Source organism: Mesoplodon bidens (assembly GCF_964165515.1).
Source record: "Mesoplodon bidens genome assembly, chromosome: 19".
Taxonomy (NCBI): domain Eukaryota; kingdom Metazoa; phylum Chordata; class Mammalia; order Artiodactyla; family Ziphiidae; genus Mesoplodon; species Mesoplodon bidens.
The window spans coordinates 15,351,993-15,366,620 of record NC_138179.1 but is presented as its reverse complement, the minus strand read 5'-3'; the positions used below and the strand labels follow the sequence as shown (position 1 = coordinate 15,366,620).

At 38.0% G+C, this 14,628-nt stretch overlaps 1 protein-coding gene across 1 annotated transcript in view; it reads right to left on the bottom strand.

Moving 5' to 3' along the window:
* Window positions 1-14,628, bottom strand: part of TAOK1 (TAO kinase 1) — a 160,876-nt gene that overhangs the window by 24,466 nt on the left and 121,782 nt on the right. The window contains exons 13-15 of the mRNA XM_081219238.1: window positions 10,493-10,627; window positions 5,463-5,699; window positions 2,940-3,068 (exon numbers count right to left, since the gene is read on the bottom strand). Coding sequence (XP_081075364.1) covers window positions 2,940-3,068; window positions 5,463-5,699; window positions 10,493-10,627 — 501 coding nt within the window. The remainder of the gene's footprint in view (window positions 1-2,939; window positions 3,069-5,462; window positions 5,700-10,492; window positions 10,628-14,628) is intronic.

Below are 14,628 nucleotides of genomic sequence, written 5' to 3'. Positions count from 1 at the left end.
GTACAGCAGAAACTAACACAACATTGTAAAGCAATTATACTCCAATAAAAAAAATAAAAGTGAAAATAAAATATTACCTTACATGTGGTATATATATACAATGGAATACTACTCAGCCATAAAAAAGAATGAAATAATGCCTTCTGCAGCAACATGGATGGACCCAGAGATTATCATACTAAGCAAAGTAAGTCAAAAAGAGCAAGACAAATACTATATGATATCACTTATATATGGAATCTAAAATATGACACAAATGAACATATCTATGAACAGAAACAGACCCACAGGTATAGAGAACAGACTTGCTGGTGGCGGTGGGGAGGGAAGGACTGGGAGTTTGGGATTAGCAGATGCAAACTATTACATATAGGATGGACAAACAACAAGGTCCTACTGCATAGCACAGGGAACCATATTCAATATCCTGTGATAAACCATAATGGAAAAGAATATGAAAAAGAATATACATATGTAGAACTGGGTCACTTTGCTGTACAGCAGAAATTAATACAGCATTGTAAATCAACTATACTTCAAAGAATATATATGTATTATCTTACAAACTATCTAAATGAAAATGCATTTATATTGGGCCAGATGAGAACACTGACAATGCACTGAATGAGGCAAACTCTAGGATGATAATTAATACTAATATATCTTCAACCTAAAAAGTAACAATGTTGCACAGTATATAAATAAGCCATCTTTCCTAGGTATAAGATAATTTTTCAAAGACTACTAACCTTATGGTCCTTCCCCTGGTTTTCAAGAAAGAGATCAGTTCTTTATAACTTTAGTTCATTAGATATACAAACACATTAAAAAAATTTTAGTAGTTCTAAACTTAAGGGTATATGTGTACACACACCATGGGAAGAGAAAGGGCACATAAATAATCAATCACCTGGGTATATTTTTCAAAATCTTTTACCAGGGAACTTCTCCACTAACGATTCTAGTATATCCCTTTCTCTATGCTAAAAATGATTGTTTTAAATGAACTCACACACATAAATACACACTAATTTGGCTTCTAAAAGAAAATGAATTTATTAGCTGGACTACCTGATATATGCCTAAAGCATTACCTAAAGCAATGCACCCATAAAACTAAAATCTCATTTCACTGGGAAATGGATCTGTAAAACCGCATTTTGTTGGATATTTATTTACAGTTGGGGACCTATTTACAGTCTTTTCAAACCCAATGTGCCAATATAGAGTTTGGCTTTTGTATTACAGTCACGGGAATATATTACAGGTTATACCCTTTAGAGTTAGAAAATTCTTTTCAATGAAGCTCAGTTGGCAGGGTATATACAGCAAGCTTTTGTGCCAACAATATGTCCATAATAACATTTAAATAAGTGACTATAAATTCCTACACAAACAAAAGCATTATTAGCAAAGAGATTACTATTATTTTATTAAGATCAATTAATTTATCAGTGCCCTAAAAATTAATTACATGGACTAAAAATTTCAGTCAATCAGTCTGTAAAAGGGGGTCTAAACTGGGACATATCATTTCTCTCTCCTGACTACTATCCTGAATAGTTACACCCTTTCAGAAACTGCCTTGGAACAATCAAGGTGTTCTTCAAAGTCAGACTACATCTGCTTTTAAAAGAAGTTCAAAAATGCAGCACATGGAGAGCAAATAAATATGAAATCGTGGAATCATAAATAAATAATCAGTATGCTTTGCTATTAAAGAAAATGTGATGAGCAAGTATGTCTCTTATCCTTACTCTATGAACAAATTATTGTAATCTTCTGAGCCAAAAGTAAGAAGGTATGGTTTAATTTTTTTTGTTGTTTTTTTTTTGGCTGCGTGGGTCTTCGTTGTTGCACGCAGGCTTTCTCTAGTTGCGGCAAGCAGGGGCTACTCTTCGCTGCGGTATGCAGGTTTCTCATTGCGCTGGCTTCTCCTTGCAGAGCGTGGGCTCTAGGCGCGTGGGCTTCAGTAGTTGCAGTGCACAGGCTCAGCAGTTGTGGCTCGCGGGCTCTAGAGCGCAGGCTCAGTAGTTGTGGCACACGGGCTTAGCTGCTCCACGGCATGTGGGATCTTCCCGGAGCAAGGCTCAAACCTGTGTCCCCTGCACTGGCAGGCGTATTCTTAACCATGAGCCACCAGGGAAGCCTGGTATGGTCTACTTTTAGAAAAAGAAATGTGTGGCTTCCTTTCATAGCTCAAGTATATTTTGGGGGGGGCTCCCTTCCTCCCCAAAGTAGTGGGGGCTGGGGCAGGAAAGGGATGTGGCAGGTGACAATGAGGGCCTGGCCTCCCCCTCCCTCCCAGCTGCCCCCGCCCTGCCATTGCCCCACCTCCGCATTGTGGCTCCCCTGTAACCTCCTTTAATCTCATCTGTCTCAAGGGGAGCTCTGTTTGTCCGTGTTATTTACTGCTATCCCTGCCTGGTCTCTTGTCCCCACACCTGGCCCCAGGGCCTGTACGGAGGGACATGAAATAAATGTCCTGAAGCCCAATACCCGTCTAGATCCTGATGATTTTGGACCCGTCCTTGGGGAGCCTGCCACCCGCCTCCTTGCCCTTTCCTGGGTCCTCAGGGATTCTAGCCCTGAGCCCAGGCCAGCCGCCCTTAAGTTGTTTCCACATCGATCACAGCTCAAGTATTTTATTTCTAGTGAGTCAGTTATTTAGTAAGTGCATACGAAAACTATTATAAATAAAATAATTTATATTTTTAGGAGATGATTCTTTTTAGATCCTACTCAATTGAAGATCTCTGTTGAAGAGTAACTGTTGAAGAGTAACTGATTAAAGTTTGCCTTCATTCAAACTGGTAAACATTTAGTGGCCACAAACAACAAAAGAAGAATTTATCCTAATGGTTCTATGAGTCAATCAACATCAATAGATAAAATCAATAAGTAGACAACTGGCGTGAAAATTTTTATAAAATAGATACCTCCTTAAGCTGTTCTTTTCGAAGTTTATATTCTCTTTTCTGGGACTCCAAAAAGCTGTTTAATTCTTTCTTCTGTTGGGCCTGAATATGTTGCTGAAATTTTTTCTCTTCATTGGCCATCACTTTAGCCTATGGGAAATTTAAAAAATGGATCAAATTAGTTAAGTAGATTCAAAGCAACAGTTTAATTTACACCACTAAGGATATTTTTCCCCTTAAGAACATAAAATCAGTATAAGCATTACCAATACCAATTACTCAGCATCTTACTATTTGAATTTCAGAGAACCAGTAAAATGGAACTCATCCTTAATATGTTGATCTTTTACAGAATCAAAATGTTTTCACCTTTTTAAAAATTTAACAATATGTCCTCCCCCAAGAAAATAAAACAAATATATATCTATCCACAAATATAATTAAGTCATGACCTTTTATCTAGATTGATTTGTACATTAAATAATATAATATATTCCTCTTCAAATTAAACGCTGACTTTTTTTTTTTTTTTGCGGTACGCGGGCCTCTCACTGTTGTGGCCTCTCTTGCTGCGAAGCACAGGCTCCGGACATGTAGGCTCAGCGGCCATGGCTCACGGGCCTAGCCGCTCCGCTGCATATGGGATCTTCCCAGACCGGGGCACAAACCCGTGTCCCCTGCATCGGCAGGTGGACTCTCAACCACTGTGCCACCAGGGAAGCCCCAAAACCCTGACCCTTAACTTATATATTAAGTAATATGAAAATGTTAAATATTAGATACATATCATACTGTTTTATTTCTGATTATACAGGTAATGCATATTCATTGTAGATCATTTAGGAAATACAGGAAAACACAAAAAAACTTGTATGATTTTACCACCCAGAGATAACAAATATAAACATTTTGGTGCATACCCTTCCTATTTACTTCTATGCATACATACATTTTAAATAAATCTGTAATCATATTGCACAACCTGTTTCATGATTTGCCTTTCTAAATATGTATCTACCTCTTCCTGAGTTATTAAAAATACTATCCAATGTCCAACAGGATTCTAAAAATCTATACATTCTTTCATCAAATTATTTCAAAAGCAAATAATTATTTACTCTGTAAATTATTTTGCCAAATTCTCTATTATGAGAGAGTAGTTCTTCTATTTTGGGGGGAAAGGCTGAACAGGGTAACTATAATAAATAATGCCTCAATGTGGACAAGCCAGACACATTTCTAGATATTGTGTGAATTTACAGAGAAGCTTACATTTTACCTGACAAATGTGACTATCAAAATAAAATTTAACTGATGGGACATCAAAAACATTAGAAGAAAAGGTCTCACATAACAAGAATCCTAAAAAAATACACTTAAATCATATAGTAAAATGACACTTATTTGTAAAAAAACAAATGGGCTGGGACTTCCCTGGTTGGCCACTGGTTAAGAATCGGCCCTCCAATGCAGGGGACGCGGGTTCAATCCCTGGTTGGGGAACTAAGATCCCGCATGCTGCAAGGCAACTAAGCCCACGCGCCTCCACTAGAGCCTGCGTATGGCAAACTACAGAGCCCATGGGCTCTGGAGCCCACGTGCCACAACTACAGAGCCCACTCACTCTGGAGCCCATGCGCCACAACTAGACAGAAGCTTGTGAGCCGCAACGAAGACCCCGGGCACCACAATGAAAGATCCCGCATGCTGCAATGAAGATCCCACATGTCGCAACCAAGACCCAACACAGCCAAAAATGAAAAAAATACCGAAAAACAAATGGGCTGACTTCCCTAGTGGCTCAGTGGTTAAGAACCTGCCTGCCAATGCAGGGGACACGGGTTCGAGCCCTGGTCTGGGAAGATCCCACATGCCACAGAACAACGAAGCCTGTGTGCCACAACCACTGAGCCTGTGTGCCACAACTACTGAAACCCGCACGCCTAGTGCCCATGCACTGCAATAAGAGAAGCCCTGAACTGCAACAAAGAGTAGCCCCCGCTCGCTGCAATTAGAGAAAGCCTGCGTGCAGCAACGAAGACCCAATGCAGCCATAAATAAATAAATAAATATTTTTAAAAAACAACCCACAAATGGGCTAAATCTTAACCTGAACCTCTTTTATTATCTCTAACATTCTCTGTACTCTTCAATTATTCTCTGATATTAAAATTCTGCTATAAATTTAAGATAGGTCTCCAAAAATCACAAAGAGAATCATGAATGATTTTTCGAGACCTAAATCACCTATTCATAGGTGATTAACAAACTCCTCAGATAATCAGGGTACCTAGGGCCTAGAATGGTTGCATGATTTACCCACTGTGATACTATAAAACGATCAGTGTCAGGAAATAATCCCACATCTGTTGCTTCCCAGACTCAGTACTTGATATTATACAAGTTATATAAATGTTTTTTCTTTTCCCCAACTGATTTGCTTGGTCCTGGGGAAGATATATCCTAACATCAAAATGCCATCTTGGTTAATTCTGAGATGGCTACAATCTAGAGTAAATAAATTAATAATACTGAATCAGCCACCTCTTTTTCCATAGCGGCCTGATGTTTCTTGATAAGTTTCTCCATTTCTGCAGCAAAATTGTTACGTTGTGTTTCAAGATCTTTGTCTAATCTGAGGCGATGTTCATCCATCTCAGCCTTTAACTTATTTTCCAGAGTCATCAGCTGCTTTTGATGTTGCCGCCTCATTCTCTTATAGCCAGACATTTGTTCTCTAAGCTCAGAGTCCTGCTCATGTTCTTGCATTTGCCTTGTAACCTAGACACACAAACAATGGAGAGAAAAGAATAAAATTAAAGAAAACATTTTTATTTCAGAAGCATTTTAGACCACTCTACTATTTAGCCAAGTAGATAATCACTGTAAGAGATTCCAGTGAGCAGTTTCCAATTAAATTTCCAGGCGGTCTCCTAAAGAAATAGACACGTTGGTTCTAAAATTTATATTGGAATGTAAAGGACCTACAATAGCCAAAACAATCTTGAGGGAAAAAAAAGTTGGAAGACACACATTTCAGTAATCCAAACAATGTGGAATTGGTGGAAGAACAGGCTGGACAGATCAAAGGAACAGAATAAAATCTAGAAATAGACCCAAATATATTTAGTCAATTGATTTTCCACCAAAAAGTCAAGTTAATTCAAAGAGGAAAAAATGTGTTATCATCAAATTCTGCGTACGCAACTGGTTCTCTGTATATAAAAGCAAAAACAAAAATCTTGACTTCTGTATCACTCTATATACAAAAATTAATTTGAGAATCATTTGACATAAACACGAAATCCAGAATCATAAAGTAGAACAAAAACCAAAATATCTTCATGACCATAGCGCAGGCAAATATTTCTTGGGCAGGACACAAAAAGCACTGACTATAAAGACAAAAATGTATAAGCTGAATTTTTTAATTGAGGTGAAATTCACATAATATAAAATTAATCAATTTAAAGTGAACAACCCAGCAGCATTTAGTATATTCACGACGTTAGGCAACCACCACCTCTATCTACTTAAGAGACAGTTTTACCACCTAAGAAAACCCTGTACCTGTTATGCAGCTGCTCCCCATTCTCCCCTTTTGGTAACCACCAATCTGTTTTCTGTCTCTATGGATTTATCTACTCTGGATATTTCATATAAATAGAGTCATATAATATGTGACCTTTTGTGTCTGGCTTCTTTAATTTAGCATGTTTTCAAGGTTCATGCATGTTGTATAGCATGTATCAGTATTTCATTCCTTTTTATAGCTAAATAATATTCCATTGTTTGCATATACCATAATTTGTTTATCCATTCATCCACTGGTGAATATTAATATCTGTGTTGTTTCCACTTTTTGGGTATTGTGAATAGTGCTGCTGTGAACATGTGTGTAGTGTACTTGTTTGAGTAACTGTTTTCAATTCTTTTGGGTATATACCTAGTAGTAGAACAGCTGGGTCATGTGGTAAATCTATGTTTAACTTTTTGAGGCATCATCAACTGTTTTCCACAGCAGCTGGACCATTTTACATTCCTACCAGCAACATACAGGAGTTCCAATTTCTCTGCACTCTCTCCAACACTTGTTATTTTGTTTTTTTCCTTTTCTTTTGTTATTTTTTAAAATTTTTATTTATTTATTTATTTATTCTTGTGGTACGCAGGCCTCTCACTGTTGTGGCCCCTCCCATTGTGGAGCACAGGCTCCGGACATGCAGGCTCAGTGGCCATGGCTCACGGGCCCAGCCGCTCCGCGGCATGTGGGATCCTCCCGGACCGGGTCACAAACCCGCGTCCCGTGCATTGGCAGGCGGACTCTCAACCACTGCGCCACCAGGGAAGCCCTTTCCTTTTTTTAAAAGATATCTGTACCTTCCTGTTCACTGCAGCATTATTATTATTTTTTAAATTTATTTATTTATTTATTTTTGGCTGCACTGGGTCTTCGTTGCTGCACGCAGGCTTTCTCTAGTTGCGGCAAGTGGGGGCTACTCTTTCTTGTGGTGCACAGGCTTCTCACTGCAGTGGCTTCTCTTGTTGTGGAGCATGGGCTCTAGGCGTGCGGGCTTAAGTAGTTGCAGCATGCAGGCTCAGTAGTTATGGCTCATGGGCTCTAGAGCACAGGCTCAGTAGTTGTGGCACACGGGCTTAGCTGCTCTGCAGTATGTGGGATCTCCCCGGACCAGGGCTCGAACCCAGGTTCCCCGCATTTGCAGGCGGATTCTTAACCACTGTGCCACCAGGGAAGGCCCTCTTTTTTAAAAAAAAATAGCCATCCTAGTGGATGTGAGGTGGTACCTCTTTGTGGTTTTGATTTGCATTTCCCAAATGACTAATGACATTGAGCACTTTTCATGTGCTTGTTAGCCACCTGTACACATTCTTTGCCGAAGTGTTTATTCAAGTCCTTTACCTATGTTTTAATTTGGTTGTTTAAACTGGAATTTAAAACTAAAAAATTTTAACCTCTCATCAAGACAACAGTAAGAAAAAGACTAGATAAACCACAGATGAAGAAAAAACATTTGCAAGATATATATGAGATATAATACTTGTATCCAGACTACATAAAGAACTCGTACAAATCAATATTATAATGTGAATGTCTGAATAAGAAACCAGGCAAAGAGTTGAAGAGACACTTCACTAAAGAAGATATATGAACAGACAATAAGCACATGAAAAGGTGCTTACTATGGTGACATCTTTAGTCACAGGGAAATGCAAAAAACAAACAAAAATATCCACTATGAGATTCCATTTCACACCCACTACAATGGCTAAAAAAAGTGACAGCACCAAATGCTGGAGAGGATATAGACCAACTGGAACTCTTACACATTGCTGACAGGCATGTGAAATGGTACAACCATTTTGGAAAACTGTTTGACATAGGAAGTTAAATATATATATACCCCATGACTCAGCAATTCTACTCTTAGGTATTTACCAAAAAGAAATTAAAACATAATGTTCACATAAAGGCTTGTATAAGAATGTTTATAACAATCTTATGTGTAATAGCCCCAAACAGGAATCAAACCAAGTGTTCCTCAATAGAAGAATGGATTAAAAAATTGTGGTATATTCACAAAATGGAAATATATTTACAGTACTAAAAAAGAATGAACTTTGATGAACACAATATAGATGAATCTCAAAAACATTAAGCTGAGCAAAATAAGCCAGACACAAAAGAGTACATTCTGTGTGATTCCCCCTATATAAAATCCAAAAACAGTTAGAACTAACAATAGTGAAGAAACAGAAAGTGGTGGTCATGAGAGTGGAGACTTGACTAAAGAGGGGTACGAGGGAACTTTCTGGGACGACAATAAATTTAAATTTTTTTTAGTCGATGGTTAACATAATGTGTACCACTAAAAATACTTCAAATTGAATACCTAAGATCTACGCATTTTATTGTATGAAAAAAATCCAAGACATAAGTCAGTCTGAGTTATGGTACGTGGTACTCATATTGAATAATATAGTTACTCCTATCTTTGTACACAAATATACCTACTCTCTGAATGTTTTACTTGAAATAAATGGACTTACTAGGTTTAAGGATATGGATCTTAAGTTTTCAAAAACTTTTTCTTTTTTTTTACATTTATTTATTTTTGGCTGTGTTGGGTCTTTGTTGCTGCGCACAGGCTTTCTCTAGTTGTGGCGAGCGGGGCTACTCTTTGTTGCGGTACGAGGGCTTCGCATTGCAGTGGCTTCTCTTGTTGCGGAGCACGGGCTCTAGGCACGCAGGCTTCAGTAGTTGCAGCACGCAGGCTCAGTAGTTGTGGCTCACGGGCTCTAGAGCACAGGCTCAGTAGTTGTGGCACAGGGGCTTAGTTGCTCCACAACATGTGGGATCTTCCTGGACCAGGGCTTGAACCCGTGTCCCCTGCATTGGCAGGCGGATTCTCAACCACTGCGCCACCAGGGAAGCCCTAAAGCCATAACTTTTTAAGACTGTCCTTACGGAACTCCCTGGCGGTCCAGTGGTTAGGACTTCTGGTTGGAGAATTAACATCCTGCAAGCCATGCAGCGCAGCACAACTAACTAACTAACTAACTAACTAACTAATTAACTGACTAAATAAATAAATAGTGTCCTTAATTAATTTGAGGAAGCCAAAATTTGAGACAGAAGGCTTGCTTGGGAAACACTTAATATGTGCCCAGTCACAAAGATGTTTTCCCACAAGATGGCCCCGGTCCAGGTATTTATTAAAATAGTCATGAAAAAATTAAGCAATCATTGTTTGCTACTTGCTCTGTTCAAAGAATTATTTACATGTCGTAGAATAGTAGGAATGACTTGACTTATGGTAGGGATGGTGTTCTTGACCTTAGACATCATTCAGATTCATGGGCCACAGCATGGGATTTATAAGATCTGCTATGTAGTTGATAATTCAGATAACTCCCATATATTTTTTTCTTTCTGTCATATTTTCTAATAACCTATTTTCCCTTTGATATCTTAACATATTTTCTTACTATCCCTAGTAAGTATCCTTTATCATGTTTTGGACCTACATATCTGACCGATTAGGGTTATGAGTACCCCAGTATAACAACATCCTTGTAATGAACAAATAATCCATTTTTATTATTTGGGAAATCAGAAGAACTACATTTTGAGTACATCAAATTGGATTACTTGCTATTTCCCAAACATCCCCTCCCTCATTTTGGTCAATTCTTAGGTGGAAATTACATTTTTCCTATCCCCTGTGCCTAAAACCAACGAATTATTAAAGGCTCAGATGATTTATTTTATAAATACTCCCTTTATGCCCCGATTCAAAGGTAATCTGAATTCCTATTTAGTACCTTTTAGCCCTCTTAAGCTAATTCAATATATTCTAATATATTACTTATTTGTGTACACATCTCTCAGAGTGCTTTGTATAATATCTTTCTCATAAGAGGTAGTTAAATGTTGAATAAATGTTTTGCAAAATAAACCCCGAATTAAAAAAAAAAAGAGAGATAATTATACTTGAGAATAGGTGTAAAGGTCCAACATGAAAAATATATTTCTAATTTGCAGTAGTACATACCAGTGATGCTGTCCGTATAGTAGCAAAGTGTTCTCGATTACGGTAGTGTGATTTATGACGAGATACTTGGGGTGGAGATTGTGGATCTGACGCCCTTGTTCTAGGATCTCCCTCTTCTCTATAATTTTCTTCCTCCTAGGCAAAGAAACAGACATTACTATCTGAGGTGAACACAGTTCACGTGAACTTTCAAGAAAGTTAAAGTCTAAACACAACTTGATCAATAAATCTCAAAGACAATTTTAAAAAGCAAAAACAAAAAATGGGAATGCTGACATTTTATTTTCAACACAATTTGAATCAGGAGACATTATTTCCTCAGTGTATGAAATAGCACACAGATTCATGATAAGGAAATGTATATGGCTAGAGTTATTAATAGACATTAAATGCAAAATTAAAAAGCTTTAACATAACTTAAAAACAAAGATAATAAAGCATGCAGCCAGTATTTTAAACAGCAGTAATAAAATTAATTACTCTAAGGCTCTTGGGTTTTAAAAGTAATAATATATCTTAAAAAGATCTTTATAATACTTCTGCCATTTGTCCAAGTAAACAAAAAATAGTTATACAAATTTTGAGAACTTATGTCTTTCTTGACATATACCTTAGTTCATTAACTGAAAAGGAAGTCAACTAGTAACCAACTAATTGTGGGAATAATCTTTTTACAGCTAGTCCTCTTACCTAAGAATATAAAAATTAAACATGATTTTTCCCTAAATAACACTACTACTTAACTAAATCATTCTTGAAAACTGTGTGTTAAAACATTTGTAATATAAAATTTTCCATTTTAACCATTTTTACATATATAATTCAGGGGCGTTAATTATATTTTCAATGCTGTGCCACCATCCCCACTATTTCCCAAACTTTTTCATCAGCCCAAATGGAAATTCTGTATCCATTAGCAAAAATTCTCCATTTTATCCTCCAGTCAGCCACTGGTAACCTCTAATCCACTTTCTGTCTCTATGAATTTGCCTATTCTAGATAGTTCATATAAGTGGAATTATACATTATTTGTCCTTTTACATCTGACATATATCACTTAGCATAATGTTTTCAAGGTTCACTAATGTTGTAGCATATATCAGAATTTCATTCCTTTTTACAGCTGAAAAATATTCATCATATGTATATACCATGGTTTTGTTTATTTATTTATCTGTTGAGAAACACTTGGATTGGGGTTCCACCTTTTAGCTATTGTTCCTAATAACTTTCTAGGTAACACTAAGCTGTGAAGTTTAAAAGGAAGCATTCCTATTAACTGCTAAAAGGAGTTATCTGATATTCAAATATTTTCAAGAAAATTTAAAATGTTGCATTCGAAAGTATGAAGACTAATGTACTAAACACCGGTATTTCCTAAACCCAGAATTTATATTTTTCCATAATTATACGAAATCTTAAAGATGTAAACATTATGGATAACACAAAAGTCACTTTTGGTCACCACCCATCCTAAATCATTCTCCCACTCTTCAAAGGCAACCGTTATATTATAATGAATTTCATGAGTAAACCTACTAGATTTTTTTTAATCTACTATTTTTAAATACTTTATTTTCCATCTAAGTAACTTCAAATAATACATTATATATAGTATTTCTGTATTTTTTCTTCTAAGAGTTTTTAAAATATTCTTTTTGTATTCTCAAAACATTAGTTTCCCAAATGCAGACATTACATTGGGAATTAAAAAGCCTATTGCCATTCTAAAATAAGTTACCTAAAATTGTTCCAAACTTCTGAAACAGCAAAGAAAAAAAAAAAATCTCGAAGGGGATTAGGAACCAAGATGGTGAAGTAGGTCGTGCTCTCACTCCCTCTTGCAAGAACACCAGAATCACAACTAGCTGCTGGACAATCATCGACAGGAAGACACAGGAACCCACCAAAAAAGGCACCCCACATCCAAAGACAAAGGAGAAGCCACAATGAGATGGTAGGAGGGGCACAATCACAGTAAAATCAAATGCCATAACTGCTGGGTGGGTGACTCACAGACTGGAGAACACTTACACCACAGAAGTCCACCCACTCGAGGAAAGGTTCTGAGCCCCACGTCAGGTTCCCAACCTGGGGGTCCGGCAACGGGAAGAGGAATTCCTAGAGAATCAGACTTTAAAGGCTAGTGGGATTTGACTGCAGGACTTCGACAGGACTGGGGGAAACAAAGACTCCACTCCTGGAGGGCACACACAAAGTCGTGTGCATACTGGGACCCAGGGGAAGGAGTAGTGACCCCAGTGGAGACTGAACCAGACCTACCTGCTAGTGTTGGAGGGTCTCCTGCAGAGGCGGGCGGTGGCTGTGGCTCACCGTGGGGACAAGGACGCTGGCAGCAGAAGTTCTGGGAAGTACTCCTTGGCGTGAGCCCTCCCAGAGTCCGCCACTAGCCCCACCAAAGAGCCCAGGTAGGCTCCAGTGCTGGGTTGCCTCAGGCCAAACAACCAACAAGGAGGGAACCCAGCCCCAGGCATCAGCAGTCAAGCCGATTAAAGTTTTACTGAGCTCTGCCCACCAGAGCAACAGTCAGCTCTACCCACCACCAGTCCCTCCCATCAGGAAACTTGCACAAGCCTCTTAGATAGCCTCATCCACCAGAGGGCAGAAAGCTGAAGCAAGAAGAACTACAATCTTGCAGCCTGTGGAACAAAAACCACATTCACAGAAAGATAGACAAGATGAAAAGGCAGAGGGCTATGTACCAGATGAAGGAACAAGATAAAACCCCAGAAAAACAACAAAATGAAGTGGAGATAGGCAACCTTCCAGAAAAAGAATTCAGAATAATGATAGCGAAGATGATCCAGGACCTCGGAAAAAGGATGGAGGCAAAGATCGAGAAGATGCAAGAAATGTTTAACAAAGACCTAGAAGAATTACAGAACAAAAAAACAGAGATGAACAACACAATAACTGAAATGAAAACTACACTAGAAGGAATCAATAGCAGAATAACTGAGGCAGAAGAATGGATACGTGACCTGGAAGACAGAATGGTGGAATTCACTGCTGCGGAACAAAATAAAGAAAAAAGAATGAGAAGAAATGAAGATAGCCTAAGAGACCTCTGGGACAACATTAAAAACAACAACATTCACATTATAGGGGTCCCAGAAGGAGAAGAGAGAGAGAAAGGACCTGAGAAAATATTTGAAGAGATTACAGTCGAAAACTTCCCTAACATGGGAAAGGAAATAGCCACCCAAGTCCAGGAAGCACAGAGAGTCCTATACAGGATAAACCCAAGGAGAAACACGTCAAGACACATAGTAATCAAACTGGCAAATATTAAAGATAAAGAAAAATTATTGAAAGCAGCAAGGGAAAAATGACAAATAACATACAATGGAACTCCCATAAGGTTAACAGCTGATTTCTCAGCAGAAACTCTACAAGCCAGAAGGGAGTGGCGTAATAAAGTGATGAAAGGGAAGAACCTACAACCAAGATTACTCTACCGGGCAAGGATCTCATTCAGATTCGATGGAGAAATCAAAAGCTTTACAGACAAGCAAAAGCTAAGAGAATTCAGCACCACCAAACCAGCTCTACAACAAATGCTAAAGGAACTTCTCTAAGTGGGAAACACAAGAGAAGAAAAGGAACTACAAAATCAAACCCAAAACAATTAAGAAAATGGTCATAGGAACATATATATTGATAATTACCTTAAATGTGAATGGATTAAATGCTCCAACCAAAAGACACAGGCTTGCTGAATGGATACAAAAACAAGACCCATCTATATGCTGTCTACAAGAGACCCACTCAGACCTAGGGACACATACAGACTGAAAGTGAAGGGATGGAAAAAGATATTCCATGCAAATGGAAATCAAAAGAAAGCTGGACTAGCAATACTCATATCAGATAAAATAGACTTTAAAATAAAGAATGTTACAAGAGACAAGGAAGGACACTACATAATGATCAAGGGATCAATCCAAGAAGAAGATATAACAATTATAAATATATATGCACACAACATAGGGGCACCTCAACACATAAGGCAACTGCTAACAGCTATAAAAGAGAAAATCGACAGTAACACAATAATAGTGGGGGACTTTATCACCTCATTTACACCAATGGACAGATCATCCAAAATGAAAATA